Here is a 26,504-nt window from a genome sequence, read left to right as displayed (position 1 = left end):
ACTCCTCCGATCATTAGTGAGCAGGGACAAAACGCAAAAAGATAGAACATACTGCAGTTTGTATGTGACCTGCAATGTGCGCACAACAAATCTGAATTCTCATAGACTTTGCTGGGAAGTCAAAATGGAGAACTGTCTGACAACAAAACTGCACCAAAAAAGCGACAAAAAGCGCAGCATGCGCATGTAGCCTTAAAGAAATATTCAATACATCGATGACGTCCAATTCACAGGTTTACCCTTAAACACGCCAATCTTAGCCGCTGCCAACGGACCACCATTAAAGCTGATTAAAAAGCCAACCTAAATATATAAATCATAATGTACACGTAGATTAATCCTGTGACCTTTAGTGCCACGTTCTTGTTCTGAAGCCAACAGACCCCCGCAGCGCGAGAAGCTGTCATGGAAAGACGTCTATTTTTTTCCATAATTAATACACCTCTAATGGTAATCCATGGCTTACATTAATACATGTCTATTAGTCTCTTCCCGCACTTGCCAAACAATGTGGGACGTATACCGTATACATGGAGGCAATGTCTTATTTCATACATCAATGTCAGTATCATATAACATAAGAAGTCTTAATGTCACCGGTCCGGAGACCAAATGGACTTGTATATTAATCTTCAGCACTGGTATATGATTGATTTATCTGCCATTCAGAGGAATAAATGGCGTCAAGTAAGTAATTATTAACCTAGAAGTCATTAGTTCTTTTCAGCTGGATGATTATAATCCTCGCTAGCAAAGCATCAGCAGTTTACAAGTAGGTGACTGTGGGTAATTAACACATCTACAACCTGAAAATTAAGGCATAAAAAAAAAGTACGTGTAGACAGAAGCACAAAAAAAGCAAATCCCCCTATCACTTCCGTTATTTCGCAAGAAGGGCACAAATTGCTTTTCACAAATCTCTAATAATAGCAAAGCAGGTTAGTTAATAAATGCTAATCAGGCAATACAAACAAGCAAAGCAAAATCAATTAAAAGAACGGGAGAGCCGGGATCAAGGACGTGGAATATTTTCTTTGAAAAAGTAATGCAGTAAGGCGACTTCATTAACAATCTCGTGATCAGCACCATTAATGTATTTTTTTTTCCTTTTTTTTGACCCATTATATATCCTCCAGCAATAACAATAGCATCGTAATTAATTTCATGTGATGGCAACATTGGGAAAGACAAAAGAAACGTACTTGAGTTGTGGACAAAACGAATGCACTTATGGCTGAAGTTTCTTGCTATCTTGAACCAGAATACTATTTATTTTCTTTTGGATCACTAAATCTGTGGTATATGACATGTAATAGGTATAGTTTCTTCTAATTGGTATAAGGAGACTTATTGGTCAGGCAATGCTCCCCTGGTAATTGAAATATGCAAGGTAGCCTCCTTAGAGAAGAAGAATGGAACTCTACTGCCACCTATTGGGATCATTGCACTGATGAGAGGCAAACACCTTGAAACATGTTTTCTGCAAATGGAGTATTTGGTCATGCCACAAGGCTCATTAAAGGGTCGATATTCTCTTTTAGGATTGCTACTTCCAATAGATGTCACTAGAGCTCTAGCCCTTTTCCTCTCCAAAGAGGATATGTCATGATCACTTTGGGATAGCGGAGAAACAGGGCTCCTAAGCTGTCCCTTAAACCATGTGAGGCATATGCTATCCCTCAGCTCAGGGATACTCCTGATGGTGGAGATGCCTGAGTCTCCTTCCTGGCCTTGCTCCTGACCAGTTCTTACCTGATTCTCCCTCCTCAACTCCCCAGGGAGGGACGGCACAGGAGTGGGTTGAAAACTACAGCTCAAGACAGACAAGGGAAAAAATGAAACTCTGTCACTAAGCACACACTAAGGTAAAGACAATAATAGATTAAAACAAGAGCAGGAGGAAAGTAAAAAACAGGGGTACACTCTACAACTGCTTCAAGCTATAGGCTCAACTTAAGCACACCTTTCACCTTCCTTCAAGACTGTTGGAAAACCATTTCCGGTGACTACCTCTTGAAGCTCATCAAGAGAATGCCAAGAGTGTGCAAAGCAGTAATCAAAGCAAAATGTGGCTACTGAAGAACCTAGAATATAAGACATATTTTCAGTTGTTTCACACTTTTTTGTTAAGTATTTCATTCCACATGTGTTAATTCATAGTCTTGATGCCTTCAATGTGAATCTACAATTTTCAGAGTCATGAAAATAAAGAAAACTCTTTGAATGAGGTGTGTCCAAAGTTTTGGTTTGTACTGTATATATATATATATATATATATATATATATATGTGTGTACAGTGCCTACAAGTAGTATTCAACCCCCTGCAGATTTAGCAGGTTTGATAAGATGCAAATAAGTTAGAGCCTGCAAACTTCAAACAAGAGCAGGATTTATTAACAGATGCATAAATCTTACAAACCAACAAATTATGTTGCTCAGTTAAATTTTAATAAATTTTCAACATAAAAGTGTGGGTCAATTATTATTCAACCCCTAGGTTTAATATTTTGTGGAATAACCCTTGTTTGCAACTACAGCTAATAATCGTCTTTTATAAGACCTGATCAGGCCGGCACAGGTCTCTGGAGTTATCTTGGCCCACTCCTCCATGCAGATCTTCTCCAAGTTATCTAGGTTCTTTGGGTGTCTCATGTGGACTTTAATCTTGAGCTCCTTCCACAAGTTTTCAATTGGGTTAAGGTCAGGAGACTGACTAGGCCACTGCAACACCTTGATTTTTTCCCTCTTGAACCAGGCCTTGGTTTTCTTGGCTGTGTGCTTTGGGTCGTTGTCTTGTTGGAAGATGAAATGACGACCCATCTTAAGATCCTTGATGGAGGAGTGGAGGTTCTTGGCAAAAATCTCCAGGTAGGCCGTGCTATCCATCTTCCCATGGATGCGGGCCAGATGGCCAGGTCCCTTGGCTGAGAAACAGCCCCACAGCATGATGCTGCCACCACCATGCTTGATTGTAGGGATGGTATTCTTGGGGTCATATGCAGTGCCATCCAGTCTCCAAACGTCACGTGTGTGGTTGGCACCAAAGATCTCGATCTTGGTCTCATCAGACCAGAGAACCTTGAACCAGTCTGTCTCAGAGTCCTCCAAGTGATCATGAGCAAACTGTAGACGAGCCTTGACATGACGCTTTGAAAGTAAAGGTACCTTACGGGCTTGTCTGGAACGGAGACCATTGCGGTGGAGTACGTTACTTATGGTATTGACTGAAACCAATGTCCCCACTGCCATGAGATCTTCCCGGAGCTCCTTCCTTGTTGTCCTTGGGTTAGCCTTGACTCTTCGGACAAGCCTGGCCTCGGCACGGGTGGAAACTTTCAAAGGCTGTCCAGGCCGTGGAAGGCTAACAGTAGTTCCATAAGCCTTCCACTTCCGGATGATGCTCCCAACAGTGGAGACAGGTAGGCCCAACTCCATGGAAAGGGTTTTGTACCCCTTGCCAGCCTTGTGACCCTCCACGATCTTGTCTCTGATGGCCTTGGAATGCTCCTTTGTCTTTCCCATGTTGACCAAGTATGATTGCTGTTCACAAGTTTGGGGAGGGTCTTAATTAGTCAGAAAAGGCTGGAAAAAGAGATAATTAATCCAAACATGTGAAGCTCATTGTTCTTTATGCCTGAAATACTTCTTAATACTTTAGGGGAACCAAACAGAATTCTGGTGGTTTGAGGGTTTGAATAATAAATGACCCTCTGAATAAACTTTTCACAATTTAAAAAAAAAAATAAAAAAAGAAATATCATTCTTTTTTGCTGCAGTGCATTTCACACTTCCAGGCTGATCTACAGTCCAAATGTCACAATGCCAAGTTAATTCTGAATGTGTAAACCTGCTAAATCTGCAGGGGGTTGAATACTACTTGTAGGCACTGTATATATATATATATATATATATATATACATATATATATATATATATATATATATATATATATGTACATACATACAGTACAAGTATATATATATATATATATATATATATATATATATATATATATATATATATCTTTATAATTAGGGGAAAGTGCTATCTTTTGAACTCCCTAGTAATAGTACATAGCTCCCATTTTACTGCTTTTAGGGTCTCTTTAATATTCACAGGCCTCCTTTGTAACATAAAAAATCAATTTAATAAAAAACTACATTATTATTATTACTATTATTATTATTATTATTAGATAGGATAGAGAGGAAGGAGGGGGGATGAAGCTGCAGATTTTTTGGCCAAAGTTTTTTCTTGGCTTAAATACTCTCTACATCCATTATGAAGGTAACAACTTTAGTCATCATGCACCTTGTATAGCATGAGAAATAATATGCAATAATGCACAACTGTTATCACATTAATAAAAGTGTGAATGCATACATAAATGTGGAAATTTTCCCACCTAAAAAGCAAGACAAGCCCCATACAGTGTTTTGCTCAATTTGCTACACCAACCTAGCGCCATGTTCCAATTCCTACAACTTTAATTTTAAATCCAGTTTTTTGAAGTGTTGCTAAACTTTTAAACAATGTTGACATATTGTAGTTTACATTCAGAATTGTTGATAAATGGGATTTCAGGTTCTAAGATCAGGCATGTTTCATGGAAAACTTAGGCGGGCTTTACACATTGCGACATCGGTAACGATATATCATCGGGGTCACGTCGTTAGTGACGCACATCCGGCGCCGTTGCCGACATCGCAGCGTGTAAACCCTAGGAGCGACGATTACCAATCGCAAAAACGTGAAAAATCGATGATCGGTGACACGTCGCTCCATTCCATAATGTCGTTGCTGCTGCCGGTACGATGTTGTTTGTTGTTCCTGCCAGCTCCACACATCGCTGTGTGTGAAACCGCAGGAACGACAAACATCTCCTACCTGCGTCCCGCCGACAATGCGGAAGGAAGAAGGTGGGCGGGATGTTATGTCCCGCTCATCTCCACCCCTCCGCTTCTATTGGACGGCCGCTTAGTGACGTCGCGGTGACGCCGAACACACCTCCTCCTTGAAGGAGGGATTGTTCGGCAGTCACCGCGACGTCACCGACAAGGTATGTGCGTGTGAAGCTGCCGTAACGATAATGTTCACTACGGCAGCTATCACCGCATATCGCATGTGCGACGGGGGCGGGTACTATCGCGCTCAACATCACTAGCAATCGCTAGATGACATAGCTATGGCATAGCTATTGCAAGTTACCTTTTGCGGATGCGGATACGAGACTGGCCAAGTGCCACCATGGCTGGCTTCTCCACTTGATATGGAGGAGATGTGTCAATCAACTAGAGCAGGGCGGGGAGAAGCTGGTCATTAGTCTTGTCTCCTTAGCCAGATCTTCAAACTATGGTTCCTCAATTGGAGTGTCTAAGAGAAAAAACATGCCTGACTGCAATCCTACAGACGGGCTATGTTCTCATGTTGCCGGTGGCTTGGGCAGCTTGAATTGCCGATATGGTTCCTTATAGAACAGACTTGTCGTTTAAACACCATTTTTTTTGTAGCCTGTGAATTTGAGTCATTTTCTGTGATTTCCTTGCAGTATATAGGATTACCTGTTAAATATTTGACATTACTATCACCGCTGCTCTTGGAGAATCGTGTGTTTAGTGTGACTTTTCATTTATCGGAGTGCAGTAAGTGATGCTTTGCGCTATTTAGAAACACCCCCGTATTGATTCCTGAAATGCAACCGCGAGTTATATTGTATGAAGTTGTAAGTAAATATTCTGCGAGGCCCGGGTGCTTGTTCTTCACTAAGAGCATTCCTAATCCAAATTGCTATTTCAGGTTAAAATATCCATATTTCATAGAGCCCAATGCAGTTTTACAGAAGATCGATTGCTGAAGGGATCATGTCACCCTGTTCCTATATTGGTAACATGACTCATTTTTATTTTAGGGTATATTCTTTCCAGTTTTTTTTCTCTATGAAGATCTTCTTTTATGTATTTCAACAAATAAAGCCGTAGAGACAGAGATGTTGTTAGCAGAAAGCTCAGAAAGAAAAAAAAATGATGATCCTTAAGCACCACTCCAGCGTTTGTTTGCTTCAAATATAAGTTTACTGACCCTAGTATTACACTTACCCACTGACGTCTTCACCTTTTATAAGCACTGCTATGATCTGCGGCGCCATCTTGTGAACACAACTTCTGATTGGCCAGAAAACAAAGGTAATGTAATGCACAGACCAGGGGATGTCCAGTGCATGGCACAACGGACATGCATGGACCGACTACTGTCCAGCACACAACGAAACTCACTGGGGACACTTTAACAGCGGTGGGTCCTGCAGCTAGGGAAAGGGAAGATGGACACCTCCTGCACTTACCTGCAGTTGGCCCTGCACTCCCTAGCCAGCCCTATACTGGTTCTTTCACCCCATTGCCGAGCAGTATACCTAATGCCCTCACAAAGCCCTGAGCTCACCCTCACTAGCGAGATGGCTAGTGAGGATCACTGGTCCCACCACTGCACTAAAACCACAAGACGGGAAGGAAGACAAGTGGGAATAAATAAAAAATAAACTCCAACTTCTTGTCTGCTGTCAGACACCAAGACTGCAGCCTATACCGCTTAAAACAGCAAGGGTTCCAGCAGCTCCTTCCACCTCAAGGCCAAATCTCAGACTGAGGATTCAGTATAACGGTGCCCTCTACAAAGAGATGTGATCATATATAGGGGATGGAGTGGTCACAAACAGGATGCACCTGAGGAAAGGAACCAGAAGCTACAGGCAAGGAAAACTGACATTAACCCTTGCCACACTCAAAAGAAAGAAAACATATTTAATTTCCAGAGTCTGACAAGGCAAAGTAAGACTCAGTGTCCAAACCTGTCACAAGTCTCCAGACAATGGAAGACGTCCATGACAGGTAATGGTCACAAACTCTCAATGCAAGTCAATGAAAGCCAGAATGAGGCTCTCAGACTTGTCTTAAGGGGTACTTTGCACATTGCGACATCGCTACTGCGATATCGTCGGGGTCAAATCGAAAGTGACGCACATCTAGCGCCAGAAACGACGTCGCAACGTGTAAAGCCTAGAAGCACCGATAAACGATCGCAAAAGCGTCGAAAATCGGTGATCTGTGTAGTGTCGGTCATTTCCAGTGACAGGTACAATGTTGTGCCTCGTTCCTGCGGCAGAACACATCGCTGTGTATGAAGCCGCAGGAGTGAGGAACATCTCCTTACCTGCGTCCCGCCTGCAATGAGGAAGGAAGGAGGTGGCGGGATGTTTACGTCCTGCTCATCTCCGCCCCTCCGCTTCTATTGGTCGCCTGCCATGTGACGTCGCTGTGACGTCACACGACCCGCCCCCTTAGGAAGGAGGCGGGTCGCCGGCCAGAGTGACGTCGCAGGGCAGGTAAGTCCGTGTGAAGCTGCCGTATCGATAATGTTCGCTACGGCAGCTAACACAAGATATTGCATCTGCGACGGGGGCGGGGACTATTGCGCTTGGCATTGCTACAATCGGCTAGCGATGTTGCAGCGTGCAAAGTACCCCTAAGTCTTGAGCTCAAGCAAACAATGGAGAGATCCAACAGGTCACAAACTGCACACGACCGACAGGAGTGGCGCGAATAGAAGGTGAAGATGGTGGCGGGTAAATATAAGACTAAGTGCAGGGAACTTAGATTAGAAGCACCACTCAAGCGGTAAAATAAATTTAAAAAAAACACTGGAGTGGTGCTTTATGATGATAGCCAATGATGGCCTTAAGAAGTATACACCACTAAAGTTATTATATGTGTGGTTGATACTGGGCCAGGTCTATTTATATAGTTGCTACCAGCATCTGATGTTAAAAATAACGGACCCTCATTGAATGTTCGGAATTGTTTTTTATTTTACATCTCTAGATTTCAAAAGCCCTAACTTCTTTATTTTTGCATCAATGTAACCATTTGAAAGCTTGTTTTTTGTGGGGACAATATTTATTTTTAAAAAGTAACTAAACATTTGCAACAACATTTTAGCTTTTTTTTGTCCCTTTAAATGTTTGCAGTTTGGTGGGAGGCCAGGTCCAAAGATCCCCATTGATCACTCAAAAGACGCCTGAGAGAACAGGAGAGAGGAGTGCACAGCTGCCGTCTGAGCACACATACAGAGAGAAGCATAGATTTTTTTTTATTATTATTGATATCTTTAGTATATCAAACACTTCATCTAATAAAAAGTAAATGAAACTTTTCCCGAAAATAAATATCTATCTAACAAATATACCCCCACTGATAGCTAGAACTAAAATCTTAAAGAGAACCTATCACTTGCTAGAAAACTTCAAGAAAAGGAAAGCAGACCTTGATATAAAATATTTATCAAAAATATAGAATTGGGAAAACTGGGGTAGATTTAATTTTGTAATAATAGCAATAATTATTTAATAAAGAGAGGCTGATGTCAGCTAAAGTTGGGGCTCTTTGTTGTCTCACTATTTAGACAGCTGTGTGAGACTTCCTGCTTGTGAGCGAGAATCCCATATAGGTGATGAGACTGGTAGATTGCGGGATAGATGGAGAAATTTATACTGATTTCTTCAAGTAGTTATGAAAAACGATGTAAGATGCATTCCTTTGCATTATGGAGGAGACAAGAAACAGCAACTGAGATAAATCCTGAGGCTTGCTTCTTTTCAGTGTGTTGTAGTTGAAGCTTTCTGTCTGTATACAGCATGTAGTGACATCCTTCTACTAACCATATTTAGGCAGCTGTTTCGATTGTTTTTTTGTTTTGTTTTGGGTTTTTTAAGAGTAACTTTTTCTAAGCAGCAGTGTCCTCCTCATGCAGATTAATTATTTCGAGGCAGCAATGTCCTCCTTAATCATGGCTATATGATGCACAGGGGCATTTTATTGTATGGTTGAGAAATAATACTCTGTGTGTAGTAAAATTCAAATTTCTGTGGGGAGATCAGGTACATTTTGACCCGACTTGCATTTTGCCAATTCACTTGTCATTAGGATGATTTGATCAATTAAGTCACCATGTTTGTGATTCCTTTTTAGTGAATCTCTTACAAAAATAGGTAAATTGACTACTATTTTCTTCTATTAACCATGCAAAATACTACCCAATCTGAGAAAAAATCATTTACAATTCAGATGCTGTATCAAATCACCTCCCCACCTCTTTTTGGTACCTCCCTGAGAAGATAACCTCTCGAGATTTGGCGCTCACTCTGTTACAGTGAAAGCAACACCTACCTCCCTGTAATACCTAGGGAAATCATCAGATTTTCTAATGACATGTATTTTACAAAAGTCTCTGAATTTCATCCACTGTTATTTATTATGTTTTTGTCAAAAAAAATGTTGTCACGGTCGTCTCCCTGCTGTTTTTAGACTAGTGCCAGCCCTAGGACTGGAGCCTCCCATCTCCATCTGATGTGTTGAATACTATAGTAATAAACAGAGGATTAACCCTTTGAATCTCGAGGAGCAAGAGGGGATATATAGTTTATGATACATAGTATACGGAAATCAGTAAAGTGTTATTATGAACTAAATGCTTTGTGATACTATAAACGAATGAAAGTATTATTATGAACTAAATGCTTTGTGACATTACAAATGAATGAATTATGGTGGACCCTCCATCCTGCACCTTGTTTTTTGTCAATTTTTAAATATGTCTATTATGTCTAGTGTTTATGTTTTTTAATCATGTTAATAAAGATTGGTAATTTAAATTTAATATGGTCTTTTGAAGTGTTTGATATGGATTCTTGATTGGAGACACTTTGGGACCACATTAGTGTTTTTTTAATAGTTGATAACTTCCTTATGAGTAAATAGTGTACTGGTCGGCCTACTCACTAGGCAGGCAGAGTTTAGGGGCAGCTGAGGGTTCAAGGTATCCTGGTTGCCGACAGGTTGATAGAACCTGTATAGGGATGCTAGGGAGCTCAGGAGTTAGCTTCAGGTGAGTTCAGGAGGTGCCCCCTCTCCTTAGCGGTAGAGACCTCCATTGTATCGTGACCCTGGTGTTTCCCCCTTTTTGTGGTGTTTCTTGTTGTGTGTCAGACACCCATTGGTCTGATCGCGTGTGTCATGCGTTAAATATAGACATCTCCTACTGCATGCATGACAGATATGTCAACTTTAAGTCCCCCATTCCTCCTCACTATGCGAAGAGTACTCATAAATCTTAATACAACATGAATGAAGCCAATTTTAATTTTATATCTGAATTTTCCAATGGTGTTATCACTAGAGTTGAGCGCGGTTCGTGGTTCTCCAGTTCGCGGTTCGAGTGATTTTGGGGGCTGTTCTACATCGAACTAGAACTCGAGCTTTTTGCTAAAGCTCGATAGTTCTAGTTACGTTCGAGAACGGTTCTAGCAGCAAAAAGCCAAGCTAATTACTCGCTGGCTTTCCGCTGTAATAGTGTAAGTCACTCTGTGACTCACACTATTATGAAATTTCAGCGTATAGTGTGCGGGAACAGCGCATTCAGATCACTGCTGCTGGGATATCGCCATTTTTTTTTTTTCCTTGTCTTCCTTCTCTAAGCGCGCGCGTGTAGTGGGGCGGGCCAGCATGTCAGCCAATCCCAGACACACACACAGCTAAGTGGACTTTTAGCCAGAGAAGCAACGGCATGTGTGATAGGATGTCCATGTCACATGTCCCTGCATTATAAAAACGGGTATCTGCTCGTCCGGACGCCATTATCTGCCTTCTGCGTCTGGATGTCAGTCACTGCTGACGTAGCTCCTGTCTCCGATACTGCTATGTACGCTCTACACACAGCGCTATACAGAATAGGGATAGAAGTTTCTTTTAGCCCTTGTAAGGGCTAATTACAGCAGGCTCAGAGCCATAGGTGACAGTCAGGTCCGTGGAAACAGATTTTAACAGCTACAGAAGATAACAGCGTCTGTGTAGCTAAGCTCAGGGACTTCCTTGCTGCATTTCCCCATTAGGAGGGATAGAAAGGCAGGCTTCCTTTCCTGTACACTGACCCACAACCCTGCCACTGTACCCTCCTGCCCTTTGCACACTCAAGCTCATTGTTACTAAACCATTATACTAGCAAACACTGAGGAAACTTAGTGGCATCCTAAAAGTGGCTGTTGGACTTCATTAGTGTCCCACTGGTGCAAATCTATTTGCAGCACCTTTGCATTGCACACTCAAACTCATTGTTACTAAGCCATTATACTAGCAAACACTGAGTAAACTTAGTGGCATCCTAAAAGTGACTGTTGGACTTCCATTATTGTCCCACTGGTGCAAAGCTATTTGCAGCACCACTGTATTGCACACTCAAACTCATTGTTACTAAGCCATTATACTAGCAAACACTGAGTAAACTTAGTGGCATCCTAAAAGTGACTGTTGGACTTCCATTATTGTCCCACTGGTGCAAAGCTATTTGCAGCACCTCTGCATTGCACACTCAAACTCATTGTTACTAAGCCATTCTAATAGCAAACTATGCTGCCAGTTTAAGGGCCGTAGTTGCATTGTCAGGGATAGTTATTGTTGTTTATTCTGCTGTTAATAAAGATAGACCACCGCTGCAATCTACACCACCTCTCAATTTTTACTACCACATTTTAAGTGCAAAATCTTGTCGCAATCAAAATGAGTGGCAAAATGACAGATGCTGGTGGAAAGGGGAAGAGGCGTGTTGGAAAAGGAAAAAAAGGGTTTGTCCGTGGGGAAGGTGGCAAAGCTCCATTAACATCTGCTGAAGATAGACCATCTTACAGCAAAAGTAAGATGTCTACTACTTACCGTGGACAATCCGATGTGCTCCCTTTTTTACGGACACGAACAACTGGAACAAAGGTAGATGATGGCCAAAAAAAGAAAATGCTTGAATGGATCTCAAGTGGTCCAACAAGTGCCCTCTCCGCCACCTCAACTACTGCATCCAAAAAACACCAGTCCTTTGAGTTGTCATCCCAATCACACTTGCTTTCTCCCATCTCTGAAGTCTCCATCCGCCCTGCACAGTATGGTGGAACTGAGATGGCTGAGTCTGCAGAGCTGTTCAGTCACACTATAGCCTGGGAATCAGAGGTCTGCTCCCAAGCTACAGTGAGTACAGACCAGGAAATGGTCTGCAGTGATGCCCAGAACCTTTGTGACTCTGATTCAGGCCGTGAGGACCAAGTTTCTGAGCATAATGTTGACCCTTATTCACAAATTGTAACACCTGTTGTTATAGACAATGAGGAACATACTGATGACGATGAGACGCAGATACCAGATTGGGATGAAAACTTAAATATTCGGTCAGGGCAAGAAGAGGCTCGGTCTGAGGGTGAGGGGAGTGCAAACACAACAATTGATGAGGAAGTTCTAGATCCCACCTACGGTCAGCCCACAGTCAGGCACTGGAGGAGGTCAACAGAGGCGGTGGATGAGGATGCAACCGACGACGAAGTTACCTTGCGCCTTCCTGGACAGAGTCGGAGTACTGGTAGCACGTCTACAACTGCATCCTCAGCCACCACTCTGCCTCTGAGCACTAGTCGGGGTGGATCAGCAGGTCGCATGCCCTTCAAGCCTTGACTAGCCTGGTCCTTTTTTGACATAGCAAAAGATCGCCCAAATTATGTGATCTGAAAAATTTGTCGTGATTCTGTTAGTACAGGGTAAAACCTCAGCAGTTTGACAACTTCTTCCATGAATCGTCACATGAATAAATATCATATGTCCCAGTGGGAAGCTCACCGTGCTGCAATGCGGCATAGCGGAGCGAACCATCCACCGCCTGCCCCTTCTAGTGCATTCGCGCGCTCTTCATCTTCTAGGACTGTGGGGACAGCTGTCACACCTGGTTTTCCACGCACAGCTTCCACCACTGTAACCGCAACAGGCAGTTTGCTTGGTAGGTCGTCAGTTGGTTTGGAAGGGGAAACAAGTGCGTGTGTACAGCTCTCTCAGACATCGATAGCACCAACGTTGGAAGAAGGCAACATCATGTCTACGCCTGCACTGTCCTCACAAACCTGCATTTTACCAGGGACACCCTACTCAACACCGTCTACACACAGCAGCCAGATCTCTGTCCCTCAGATGTGGACAAATAAAAGACCATTTCCTGCGACCCGTGACAAAGCTAAGAGGTTGACTCTATCCCTCTGTAAGCTCTTGGCTACCGAAATGCTGCCTTTCCACCTGGTGGACACACAGGATTTTAGAGACCTTATGTCTGTCACTGTGCCCCAGTACCAGATGCCCAGTCGCCACTACTTCTCTAAGAAAGGTGTGCCTGCGCTACACCAGCATGTCGCACACAACATCACCGCTTCCTTGAGAAACTCTGTGTGTGAACGGGTGCATTTCACCACCGATACTTGGACCAGTAAGCATGGACAGGGACGTTACATGTCGCTGACAGGGCACTGGGTAACTATGGTGATAGATGGTGAAGGGTCTGCTGCACAAGTCTTGCCGTCCCCACGACTTGTGTGTCAATCCTCTGTCTGTCCAAGTTCCGCCACTGCTTCTGCCTCCTCCACCTCGTCTGGGTCCTCCACCTCCGCCCCAAGCCTGCCTGGTCAGGCCACCAGCGTTCTAACTGTGCAGAAGGAATCACGCACCCCTCATTACTATGCTGGCAGCAAAGTGCAACGGCATCAGGCGGTCTTTAGCTTGAAATGTCTTGGAAATAAGAGTCACACAGCGGCTGAGTTGTGGGCAGCTCTGGAGACTGAGTTTGGTAAATGGTTGTCTCCACTCAACCTGCAGCCTGGTAAGGCTGTGTGCGACAATGCTGCAAACCTGGGTGCGGCCCTTTGCCTAGGCAAGGTGACACACGTGCCTTGTATGGCTCACGTGTTGAACCTTGTTGTCCAGCAATTTTTAACACACTATCCCGGCCTAGATGGCCTTCTGAACAGGGCACGAAAACTGTCTGCTCACTTCCGCCGTTCAACCACCGCTGCTGGAGCGACTTGCATCGCTCCAGAAGTCTTTCGGCCTGCTGGTTCATCGCCTGAAATGCGATGTGCCGACACGCTGGAATTCGACTCTCCACATGTTACAGCGACTGTGGCAGCACCGTCGAGCCCTGGTGCACTACGTCATGACGTATTGGCCAACGAGATGCAGAGGTGGGGCAGATCACCCTGATGGAGTGGTCTCAGATCAAGGACCTATGCACCCTTCTGCACAGTTTTGACATGGCGACGAATATGTTTAGCGCTGACAATGCCATTATCAGCATGACAATTCCAGTCATTTACATGCTGGAGCACACGCTAAACACTATTCGGTGTCAGGGGGTGGGACAACAGGAAGGGGAGGAACTACAGAAGGATTCAAATGCGCAAGAGACAACAACATCACCAAGGTCCAGACGTTCATCATCACCAACGCGGCAGGCATGGGACCATGGGGGACAGGGATCAACAAGGGCGCATGGTAGCAGGCGAAATGTTGAGGAAGGTGCAGGAGAACATGAAGAAATGGAGGACGAACTGCCCATGGACATGGAAGACTCAGCAGATGAGGGAGAACTTGGTCAAATTTCAGTTGAAAGAGGTTGGGGGGAGATGTCAGAGGAAGAAAGAACGGTTAGCACCTCTATATCACAAACACAGCATGGACTTGGTCCGCATGGCTGCGCAAGACACATGAGCGCCTTCTTGCTGCACTACCTCCAACATGACCCTCATATTGTCAAAATTAGAAGTGATGATGACTACTGGATTGCCACACTATTAGATCCCCGGTACAAGTCCAAATTTTGTGACATAATTCCAGCCATAGAAAGGGACGCACGTATGCAGGAGTATCAGCAGAAGCTGTTACTCGATCTTAGATCGGCTTTTCCACCAAACAACCGTGCAGGTGCAGGGAGTGATTCTCCCATTTGTAACTTGACAAACATGGGACGGTCTCGTCATCTTCAACAGTCTACCCGTACCAGCAGCATCGTATCTGGTGCTGGTAACAGCAATTTTATTGAATCTTTTCATAATTTTTTTAGACCATCCTTTGCAAGGCCACCAGAGACAACAAGTCTGACACATAGTCAACGGCTGGAGAGGATGATACAGGAGTATCTCCAAATGAACATCGATGCCATGACTTTGCAAATGGAGCCTTGCTCATTTTGGGCTTCAAATCTAGAAAAATGGCCAGAGCTCTCCAGTTACGCCTTGGAGATTTTGTCGTGTCCAGCTGCCAGCGTTGTCTCTGAACGTGTCTTCAGTGCTGCTGGGTGTGTGCTGACAGATAAGCGCACGTGTCTGTCCAGTGACAATGTGGACAGACTAACGTTCATCAAAATGAACAAGTCATGGATCCAGAAGGAATTTACTACCCCTGTGTCATCCTGGGGAGAGTAAATGCTTGTGGATTTTGAATGTGCTTGATGCAAATCTACATGTGAAGTGTACAACTGGGGCATAACTGCTGCCACTGAATGGGTGGGTGTGTGTGTGGGGCCCAATTTTTTTAAAAAAAGGGAGACTCCGCTTGGAGTAACCCTTGCTTACAGTGTTTTTAAAAATGATCCAAGATGAACAGAGCTGGGATCAAGAAAGACTTTGCTACCTACCCCGGTGCCATCCTGGGGTCGGTGAAGGATGGCGTATTTTTTAATGTGCTTGATGCAAATCTAGCTGTGAAGTGTACAACTGGGGCACAAGTGCTGCCACTGAAGGGGTGGGTGTGTGTGTGGCCCAATTTTTGGAAAAAAGGGAGACTCCGCTTGAAGTAACCCTTGCTTGCAGTGTTTGTAAAAATCATCCAAGATGAACAAGTCATGGTTCAGCAAAGACTTTGCTACCTACCCCGGGGTCATCCTGGGAACAGTTAAGGATGGCATAATTTTGAATGTTCTTCATGCAAATCTACCTGTGAAGTGTACAACTGGGGCACAAGTGCTGCCACTGAAGGGGTGGGTGTCTGTGTGGCTCAATTTTTGGAAAAAAGGGAGACTCCGCTTGGAGTCACCTTGCGGTGTTTTACATGATTTTAGAAGGGCATGTCATGCCTATATCTGTGTCTCCTCCTCTTTTTCCTTGTCCAGCTCTTTTGTTTTCGCATGAGTATATGTCCTTGTCACTTTCCCATGTGTTTGTGTTGTGTTGTGAGTTGTTTGTCACCTTTTGGACACCTTTGAGGGTGTTTTCTAGGTGTTTTTATGTGTTTGTGATTGCCTCCCATTGTTTCCTATGGGGTTCGAGTGGTTCGCCGAACCGGTTCGCTGAACCGAACTCGAACTAGACATCCGTTCGGCGAACCGACCTCGAGCCGAACCACGACCGGTACGCTCATCTCTAGTTATCACCAAGAATGAACCATATGTACAGAGCCCAACTATATAACAGTCCTGACTATTCTCTCTGAATCATACAAGATCTCAGCCTGAAAGAATATAAGATAGGGTTTTTTTTATTCCATTTTAAGAATCACAATGAAGACATTCAATGCCACTTACAATGGAAGCAACAAACAATGTTATGATTCACACAAAACTATAGACGTGAACACAACAACCTGACCCATTGTGTATAGTCAAGGTCCATTCTCATGGCCAGACCAGACTTTTTTCTCTCCTATTTTTCTATTGACTATAGACCTTCATGGGATCATATATTTCCTACCTATCAATTCACAAGGCTCGTTCCGTGCCGTATACCTATGCACAAATCAAGTATTATATCATCCTCCATAATGAGAACTCCATATTCTCACTGCCCTCGCCATAATATGTTTGTGCCTTAGGATAATAGATCATATACTGTGCGAGGCAGTGCCGGGAAGGCTCACGAGCAAACATTATATTGCAAAAAATTAATATAATGGGTTCATTTGTACTTGATTCACAGCGGTGATGTGACATCTAGTGGGGATTTTAGGAAGATAGATGGGATTTGAGCACTAAGAAATCATTATTATTGCAGAATGCAGCCATTCTCTAGGGTTTCAAGCCCAATAGGTGAAGAATTATTAGTATTGGTTACTGCAATTACAGAAGGGATAATAGGGTTTAGCTCTCATAAGGAAAAACTCTTGTTTTTGTAATGGGGAAATCTAATTATGATCCTATGGTGTAAAACGTTATAGGGATCTGAAGGTTTCATAATGCAGAACATGGTAATCCGTAAAGAACTACACCCCTGGACGATTCAGCTCCTCTGTATGAGGGGAGGAGGGCAACATCCCCCTAAAAAAAGCAGTACCGATATCTCTGGAGTATCTGTGTACATAATGGTTAAGGTGTCTTTCAAACTTTCAAAAATTATGCTTTTGGCATTTTTACAGCTTTTTTTGTGATGCTTTTTATGAGTTTATTTTTTACATCTTGTAATTCATAGATCCTGTAATTTAAAGCATACCTGTCATAACATGGGACTTTTCAGAATAATCTTTCATATGTGTACATGAAGAATAACAATATTTCTGGTTATTACATGACTTGTATCCTGCATTCCTCACCAGTATTCGCCTGGCCCTATGATGAGTTCAGGAGGCAGGGAGAAGGGGAAGGAGAATAGTGAAAGGAAAGGGTGAAGGGGAAGGGTGAAGGGTGAAGAGGAAGGGTGAAGAGGAAGGGTGAAGGGAAAGGGTGAAAGGTAAGGGTGAAAGAGATGGGGAAGGGTGAAGGGGAAGGGTGAAGGGGAAGAGGAAGGGTGAAGGGGAAGGGTGAAGGGTAAGGGTGAAGGGTAAGGGTGAAAGAGATGGAGAAGGGTGAAGGGGAAGGGTGAAGGGGAAGGGTGAAGGGTAAGGGTGAAAGAGATGGAGAAGGGTGAAGGGGAAGGGTGAAGGGGGAAGAGGAAGGGTGAATGGGAAGGGGGAATAGGAAGGGTGAAGTGGAAGGGTTGAGGGGTGAAGCCTGAAGGGTTAGGGTGAAGGGGGAAGAGGAAGGGTGAATGGGAAGGGGGAATAGGAAGGGTGAAGTGGAAGGGTGAAGGGGAAGCGTGAAGGGGAAGGGTGAAGGGGGAAGAGGAAGGGGGAAGAGGAAGGGTGAAGAGGAAGGGTGAAGGGGAATTGTGGAGGGGAAGGGTGGAGGGGAAAAGGAAGGGTGAATGGGGAAGAGGAAGGGAGAAGGGGAAGAGTGGAGGGAAAGGGAGAAGGGGGAATTTGAAAAGGATAAAAGGGAATGATAAAGAAGAAAGGGGAAAGGAAAAGGTGAAGGGGAAGGAAAATAATTAAAGGAGAGGGTGAAGGGGAAGGAGCATTGTGAAAGGAAAAGGTAAGGGGGAAGGGTGAAGGGGAAGGAGAATGGTGAAAGGAAAGGGTGAAGTGGAAGGGTGAAGGGGAAACAGAATTGTGAAAGTTAAGGGTGAAGGAGGGAGGGTGATAGGGAAGGAGAATGGTGAAAGAAAAGAGTGAAGGGCAAGGGGGAAGAGTGGAGGGGAAGGGGGAAGGAAAAGAAAGGGGAAGGGTGAATTGGAAAAGGGTGAAGGGGAAGGTGGAGGGTGAAGGAGAAGAAGGGTGAGGTGGAGGGTGAAGGAGAAGAAGGGTAAGGTGGAGGGTGAAGGGAAGAAGGGAGGAGGAGAAGGTGAAGGGTGAAGGGGAAGAGAGAAGAGGAAGAGTTGGTTCATAAGTGGAGAAAGAAGCAGAGGTATCATTATGATATACATTACAAAGTTTCTTATATTTGCATATACTATTGAGTTATGCAAAGTTTGTGGAATTGGCGGTGGCCACTTAAGGACTAATCAAACACATGATATGTACAGTAATGTAATTAAAAAAAGACAATACAAGACACTTTCATAATTTTTTTATTTACCACTTGAATAAAAATAAAAAAAAGCAAAACATTTGAGGACAGACACCACAGAAAAATTACACTTATTTATTGTGATTAATGTTTCCCTATTGACTGGCAGAAAAAATAATGTATGAGTGCAAATAGTGCAATGTTACACTAGGACACAGAGCGCTCTATTGGATGAAAATAAAACCATAACAATACAAGGAAATTAATATTAGCAAGAAATAATGTAGCAGGTATCATTCACACATCAGAATGAGGAGCGGCGTATTTCGATTTTAACCATGTGTTTGCCAGTTGGAGCTAAAAAGTGCCAAGGTTGAGCCGTAGCGACATAGTAGAGGTTCATTGTATTTTGAGCTGCTATTGCATTTTCATTTAATTTGTACACATAACGGAATAATCACGGCGGAGGGTGCGGGGATAGAGGGGTGTAAATGTCATTTGGTCATTACAGATAAATGGCCATTAATGGTTATAAAAGCATCAGATAGCCATTTGGCATGGAATCTCTCTTGGTTTGATAATGCTGCAATTAAGATTGTACAAGGGTTGTCTCGGTTAGAGATTTATACCCCCTTAGTAGCCCTTTTAATAGATAATGCCTTTTTATGGCATGTGTAGGTTGGATGCTTTGGGGTAGGGTTGCGTTGTTAAAGATTAATGATGCGAGGAATCTCACTAATGCTGTTAGACATTGCATGGTGTGGTGTTCCAGTTATATCTTGCTAAACCTATCTAGCATTCCTAATAAAAACTGAATGTGCTTATTGTGCACAAAGCACCACTCAATATTGCGCTGCCTAGGTGAACGGATGGAGAATTAATCCAGAGTAGACTGAGGACATCTAGTGGTCACTAATGTGAACTACGCTCATAAATTTTTTTTGCCTGGCAAACCCAATTATCTCCCTTTGTTAGATTAAATTCGCTTCTGACAATACATGCTGTAATATACAGGACATTACCATAATTAAACTCGAGTCACTTTATTACATTTTTCTTTAAAAAAAAATTGATTTTCTCTGTATGTTCTGCAGATAACTATATTACACTGATTATTAAACCCCATTCCTACCTGAATCTATAATAAGCTCTGAAAATAAGGCCATGAATTTTAATTTGCTTTTAAATCACGTCAGTCTAGCAATCTATAAAAATAGATTATGAGACATGAATACGGGGCCGTTTAGCCACCTTGTCTATTTGTGCTGTCACTTTTAATTATTCATTGCTCCGGCTGTGGTATAGGCTGAGATGTATGCTGAATTATGCTAAGGAATATTTTGGCAGCGTGGACATAAATTCTAATATAGCTAATTATTGTTATGGGCATGTATAAACACGCTGATTAGAAGTAAGTGCTTCCAAGATATGAGCAGGAAAAGGCTGGATGTAGGCAGCACAATATAATCATTAGGATACACCATGCTGCTTTCTGCTTAGCTAGCGATAGTGAAAAGATCAGCTTATTAGGAAAGAAGGAGGCTGCGAAAACGGTTAAAAGTCTGTTCACACTTCAGGTTTTCTTGATGTTTCTTGTGGCATGTACGACATGCAGCTCTTACCAACACAAAAAAGGAACACCAAAACCTGATGACTAGAGATGAGCAAATCAATTCACCAGAATGTCCAGCAGCCACGTCAGAGGTCCATGACTGCCGAGTGGGACCCCTAAAATGGGATATCTACAATGGGATCCCTACAATGTGACCCATACAATGGGACATGTATCAATAGGATCCTTACAATGGGACCCCTGCAATGTGACCCCTAAAATGTGACCCCTACAATGGGACCCCTACAATGTTACCCCTACAATGGGATATCTACAATGGGCCCCCTATAATGTTACCCCTACAATGGGATATCTACAATGGGCCCCCTATAATGTTACCCCTACAATGGGACCCCTACAATGTTACCCCTACAATGGGATATCTACAATGGGCCCCCTATAATGTTACCCCTACAATGGGATATCTACAATGGGCCCCCTATGTTATCCCTACAATGGGACATCTACAATGAACCCCTACAATGGGACATCTACAATGGGATCCCTACAATGGGATCCCTACAATGTGACCCCTACAATGGGATCCCTACAAAGGGCAGCCTACAATGGGACATCTACAATGGGCCCCCTACAATGGCTCCCTACAATGGAATCCCTACAATGGGCCCCCTATAATGGGACAACTACAAAGGGATCCCTACAATGGGCCCCTTACAATGGGACATCTACAATGGGCCTCCTATAATGAGACATCTACAATGGGCCCCCTATAATGGGACAACTACAAAGGGTCCCCTACAATGGGATCCCCACTGTCATGCAGTGTTCTGCTCTGCACTCGCTAGGTGTCATGGCGGCATCAGACTTTGTTCACACTGCATTGTCTGACAGGCAATCTGACGTCTCTTAGTTGTTCAGCCAGAGCCAGATGTCGTCTGTTTCTTCTTAACTGCTAATCAGTCCAGTAGGAGTTAATTTCTGCTTGCTTGTGAACTACTGCTAGGAGCTTAAGTTGCTAATAACCACTCACAGCCACCTCCACCCTTTATTATGTGCTGGATCTGCTTCCTAAAGGTACCGTCACACTAAGCGACGCTCCAGCGATCCCACCAGCAACCTGACCTGGCAGGGATCGCTGGAGCGTCGCTACACGGGTTGCTGGTGAGCTGTGACACAGGCAGATCTCACCAGCAACCAGTGACCAGCCCCCAGCCAGCAGCGATTCATGGAAGTGATGCTGCGCTTGGTAAACGAAGGTAAATATCGGGTAACCAAGGTAAGGGCTTCTTGGTTACCCGATATTTACCTTGGTTACCAGCGTCCGCAGAAGCCGGCTCCTGCTCCCTGCACATTTAGTTGTTGCTCTGTCGCTGTCACACACAGCGATCTGTGCTTCACAGCGGGACAGCAACAACTAAAAAATGGCCCAGGACATTCAGCAACAACCAGCGACCTCACAGCAGGGGCCAGGTTGTTGCTGGATGTCACACACAGCAACATCGCTAGCAACATCGCTGTTACGTCACAAAAGTCGTGCCTCAGCAGCGATGTTGCTAGCGATGTTACTTAGTGAGACGTGGCCTTTATTGATGATTATCCAGCGTTGCTCCAGCGATTCCGATTTTTAGGGTTAGTGTATGACTCATACGAGTGCAATGTGAGAAAATCTAGCATTGCATTCGGACCAATGTTATTCAATGTGGGAAAGCAGACGGTCAGCTTTTTTCTCATCCAGATTCTTGATGAGAGAAAAGTCGTAGCATGCTGCGATTGTCAGCGAGAGCTGTGTCACTCGCACCCATACAAGTCTATGGATGCGAGTGAAACATTGGACTGCAGTCGGATTACGTCCTATTGCAAAGCGATAATCGCATCAGCTGACAATGAAGGAGATGGGGAGATTAACCCCTCCCTCGCGTCCGCAGCTCCCGCCCTCTCCTCCACAGCTGAGATCAGATCGCAGGATCGGGTTATAGTCACATGACACTTGGCTCACAGTGGCAGCACAGCGGGAGCCGAGGGTCATTAGCATATTGCATCCGATGCACTCGCATCAGATGCTATACAATAGTGTGAATACAGCCTTAGCATGTGATTCAGTTTCTGGTGATCAGTTGTATGATATTTGGTGTGGTGTGGAATTATCCCTGTTGTCAGTTTATTTCCTCCCTGTATCTTATTTCATCCTGTGCATATGTTGTCTCTCCCCTGTGTCTGTTTGCAGTGTGTTTTCGTTTTGGTTCTCCCCTGTCTGCGTTATTTGTGTGGTTTGTAACTTCAGTCCTGGCCCTCCCAAGGAATGAGGGAGAGGGGATGTTGAACTAGGGTACTGACAGGAGTTAGGGTCACGCTGGCAGTCCAGACCTTGCCACCACAAGGCGTACCTCTGGGATAAGGGACAGCACAGGGTCCCCATTCTGAGGGCCAGTCTAGGTGCCCCTGCTCAGTTACTTATAAATCCTATGATACCTACAATGAGACCCCTACAAACCACCTCCAATCTGCCTAAATCCCTGGTACCTCTTATCATTTGTAGGTCAAATGCGGCGTCATCACTGCCGCACACTAATAAGATGAGACGCTGGGGATTACAGTCTGCAGGGCTTCTGTCTGGCAACCATGGACAACCATTAAAAAGATTACCATGCTTTTTTTCTTTTCAAAAACTAACACGGAAAAATCTAATTTTTTAATGCTATCATGCTAATGTAATGATGGATGATGATCATCTCTGTGCAATGTAAAAAGTATGGCTGCACCGGCTAGGAAGTTTCTGATCCTGACAAAAATTGAAGGGACAGCCTCGAGTACTCTACTTTTGGACAGCTAATGTGACTGTTGTAGGGTGCCGGTAGACCCCTGGCACATGGTACACTGGTGGACAGGGATGCAATCCAATATTGTTATCTGGTTCCAGGTAGTAGCTTCACCACTGATTTGCCTTTACATAAATTTTGGTGAAAAAAACTTTCTCAGCTTTAGCCTTTACCCATGGCAGAATCAGGAGTTCCTTAATCAGGAGGAGACAACAATTAATAACTATGAATGATCGAATATCACAAATATTCTGCAATATTTGGCTTCGCGAATATCTGACGAATAATTCGCCACTATGTGAATATTCGATGCGCAATGTAAGTCTATGGGAAGCCCGAATAGTTGCTATTCGGCAACTATTCGGGTTTCTCATAGACTTACATTGCGCATCGAATATTCACAAATCGTTGAATAGTGGTGACCTATTCGACGAATATGGGCGTTGCCGAATATTTGCGATATTCGATCATCCCTATTAATAACCATATAAATAAAATAATTGTACTATTGGTCGTTAAAGTGAATCTGTCACTTTTTTTTCTATATAATCTGAGAACACCATGATGTGGAGGGAAGAGACCCTGATTCCAGCCATGTGTCACTTAATAAGCTGTGTGTTGCTGTTAGAATAAAATCAGTGTTTTATGAGCAGAAGATTATCACTACAAGACTAGATGTATCACACCTCCTGGTCCAACCATACTCCCAGCACTGATTGGCAGCTTTTTGTCAATATACAGTGTACACAGAATTCTGCAATCAGGGCTGTGGGTGGGGTTATACAGAGCTCAGCATTCATAGCTCTGCTAAATCTGCAGGAGAGAAAACTGGGATTCTATCACAACTGCTGCCCTCAGTAAATTAAGTGAAACAATACTGGAATCAGGAATTTTGTCTCTACATCATGCTGCTGCTAGATTATATAGCAAAAACCTGCTGACGGATCCCCTTTAAGTATTTTTTTATTTTTATTTCCTGCTTGATAACATCTAATTGTCTTTTTTTCATCTATGTTTTTTCAGGAACTTCTACTACATAACTATCCTGCGCGATCCTGTTTCCCGATACCTAAGTGAATGGAGACACGTCCAGAGAGGAGCTACTTGGAAAGCTTCTCTACACGTGTGTGATGGAAGATCTCCCACATCCGATGAGCTGCCCAGCTGCTATACTGGTGACGACTGGTCAGGCTGCTCCTTGAAGGAATTCATGGATTGCCCTTACAACTTGGCCAATAACAGACAAGTCCGCATGTTGGCGGACTTGAGTTTGGTTGGATGTTACAATCTGTCGGTGATGCGTGAGGATCAACGGAACAAAGTTCTCCTCGACAGCGCGAAGGAAAACCTTAAGCGTATGGCTTTCTTTGGTCTCACGGAGTTCCAGAGGAAGACGCAGTATCTCTTTGAGAAGACTTTCAACATGAACTTCATCTCTCCCTTCACTCAGTTCAACAGCACTAGAGCTTCAAGCGTCGAAATAGACGATCAGACGCAAAGGCGCATAGAGACCTTGAATTTTCTAGATATGGAATTATATGAATATGCAAAAGACCTTTTCTTACAAAGATACCAATTTATGAGACAGAAAGAACACCAGGAAGCGCGGCGGAAGCGCCAAGAGCAACGTAAAATCTTACGGGCCAAACACGCCAATCATAAAGTGGAGATGGACAACTCATCCTCCGATTACATAGGAAATGTGGAAAAATGGCGGTAGTAGGCTTTACAGTCCTAGAACTCTAGCTGAACTGTACAATATAATATTATGAAAAAATGTAAAAGATAAAAAAAAAATTAGGGGAAAATTTATTCCAAAAGATTTCAAGCTTCGTGTACACTTGAAGCCAACAAAGTTTATCAGTTGCCTTTGCAGATGCCTTTGCATTCATTGTAATTATTGTACATGGGGGTAGATTAATCTTGATGTGTCCTAGTTGAGGCGCCAACCAGTAATAAAGGATCCAGTTGGCATTTGGAATGTCGAAGACTGTCCTGGCGTAGAAAATCAGTACCGATTTCCAGCATTGTATGTACTGTATGTATCAAAACCTTAGGGAATTTTTGTGTATAAGACTTGTTGCAAACGTGTTGGGAAAAATGATGTACGATATATTGTAATTTATGTTTTCACGATGTACAGGATGACCTACAAACCCAGCCACAATGACCTACAATGCCTCGAAGTTTGGGAAATCTCTTCTCTTTTTATTTAAATATTAAGATATTAATTCATAGGATAATTATCGGGACTACAAAATTATTACAGGTAAAATATATCTTTGTACCGTGTTAGCCAGTAGAGATAAAAAAATTGTTTAATAAAACTGAGAGTCCTCAGTGGTTGATAACATTTAATGGCTAACTAAAAAGGTGATAATAAATAGCGAGCTTTACGGACTACTCAGGTCTCTTCATCAGGCATGGTATAACACAAAATCTGAAGAGTCACATATTTATACACAACAGGACATAGAACAGAGCAGTATTTACTTATTTACTGCTCCATTCTATGTCCTGTTGTGTATAAATATGTGACTCTTCAGATTTTGTGTTATACTAAGGGCGGCACGTTGCAACATCGCACGTGCGATGTCGGTGGGGGTCAAATCGAAAGTGACGCACATTTGGCGTCACTTGCGATGTCGTAGTGTGTAAATCCTAGATGATACGATGAACGAGCGCAAAAGCGTCGTAATCGTATCATCGGTGTATTCTCCGACATTTCCATAATGCCGGTGCAGAGACAGGTACGATGTAGTTCCTCGTTCCTGCGGCAGCACACATCGCTGTGTATGAAGCCGCAGGAGCGAGGAACATCTCCTACCTGCCTCCCGCCTGCAATGAGAAGGAAGGAGGTGGGTGGGATGTTTACATCCTGCTCATTTCCACCCCTCCGCCGCTATTGGCCGTCTGCCGTGTGACGTCGCTATGACGCCGCACGACCCGCCCCCTTAGGAAGGAGGCGGGTCGCCGGCCAGAGCGACGTTGCAGGGCAGGTAAGTGCATGTGAAGCTGGCGTAGCGATAATGTTTGCTACGGCAGCTATCACAAGATATCGTACCTGCGACGGGGGCGGCGACTATCGCACTCGACATCGCAGCATCGGCTTGCGATGTCGTAATGTGCAAAGCCCGCCTAAGCCTGATGAAGAGACCTGAGTAGTCTGGAAAGCTGCTATTTATTACCATCTTTTCAGTTAGCCATTAAAAGGATCAACCACTGAGGACTTCAGTTCTTCTAAACTATTTTTTTTACTAAATAATTAGTAATTTAATAGCGGTATGGCTACTATGTGTCAAAGAAGATAAATCTTCTTTGACGGCTGGCAGTGCTGTGCCCAGATAAGCAGCGGGTGCCAGATTCCCGATTATTTTGTGTATATATAGGCACAGGTTTACGGATGGCTCAATATGATGTAAATATGGTAGGGCTTTGCTACAACCCTAAGAAGCCGGTG

The 26,504-nt window shown here is 43.6% G+C and overlaps 1 protein-coding gene across 2 annotated transcripts in view; it reads left to right on the top strand.

Annotated features, from left to right (window-relative positions):
* HS6ST2 (heparan sulfate 6-O-sulfotransferase 2) overlaps nt 1–25,414 on the top strand; it is a 475,127-nt gene extending 449,713 nt beyond the window's left edge. For both annotated transcript variants that reach the window (XM_075322659.1, XM_075322660.1), the window contains one exon: nt 24,068–25,414. In XM_075322659.1, coding sequence (XP_075178774.1) covers nt 24,068–24,764 — 697 coding nt within the window. In that variant the 3' untranslated portion in view covers nt 24,765–25,414. The remainder of the gene's footprint in view (nt 1–24,067) is intronic.
* Nucleotides 25,415–26,504: the final 1,090 nt, after the last annotated feature.

Source organism: Anomaloglossus baeobatrachus, chromosome 9, assembly GCF_048569485.1.
Source record: "Anomaloglossus baeobatrachus isolate aAnoBae1 chromosome 9, aAnoBae1.hap1, whole genome shotgun sequence".
NCBI lineage: Eukaryota > Metazoa > Chordata > Amphibia > Anura > Aromobatidae > Anomaloglossus > Anomaloglossus baeobatrachus.
The sequence above is the reverse complement of the archived record's forward strand: the minus strand, read 5'-3'. Positions and strand labels throughout refer to the sequence as shown.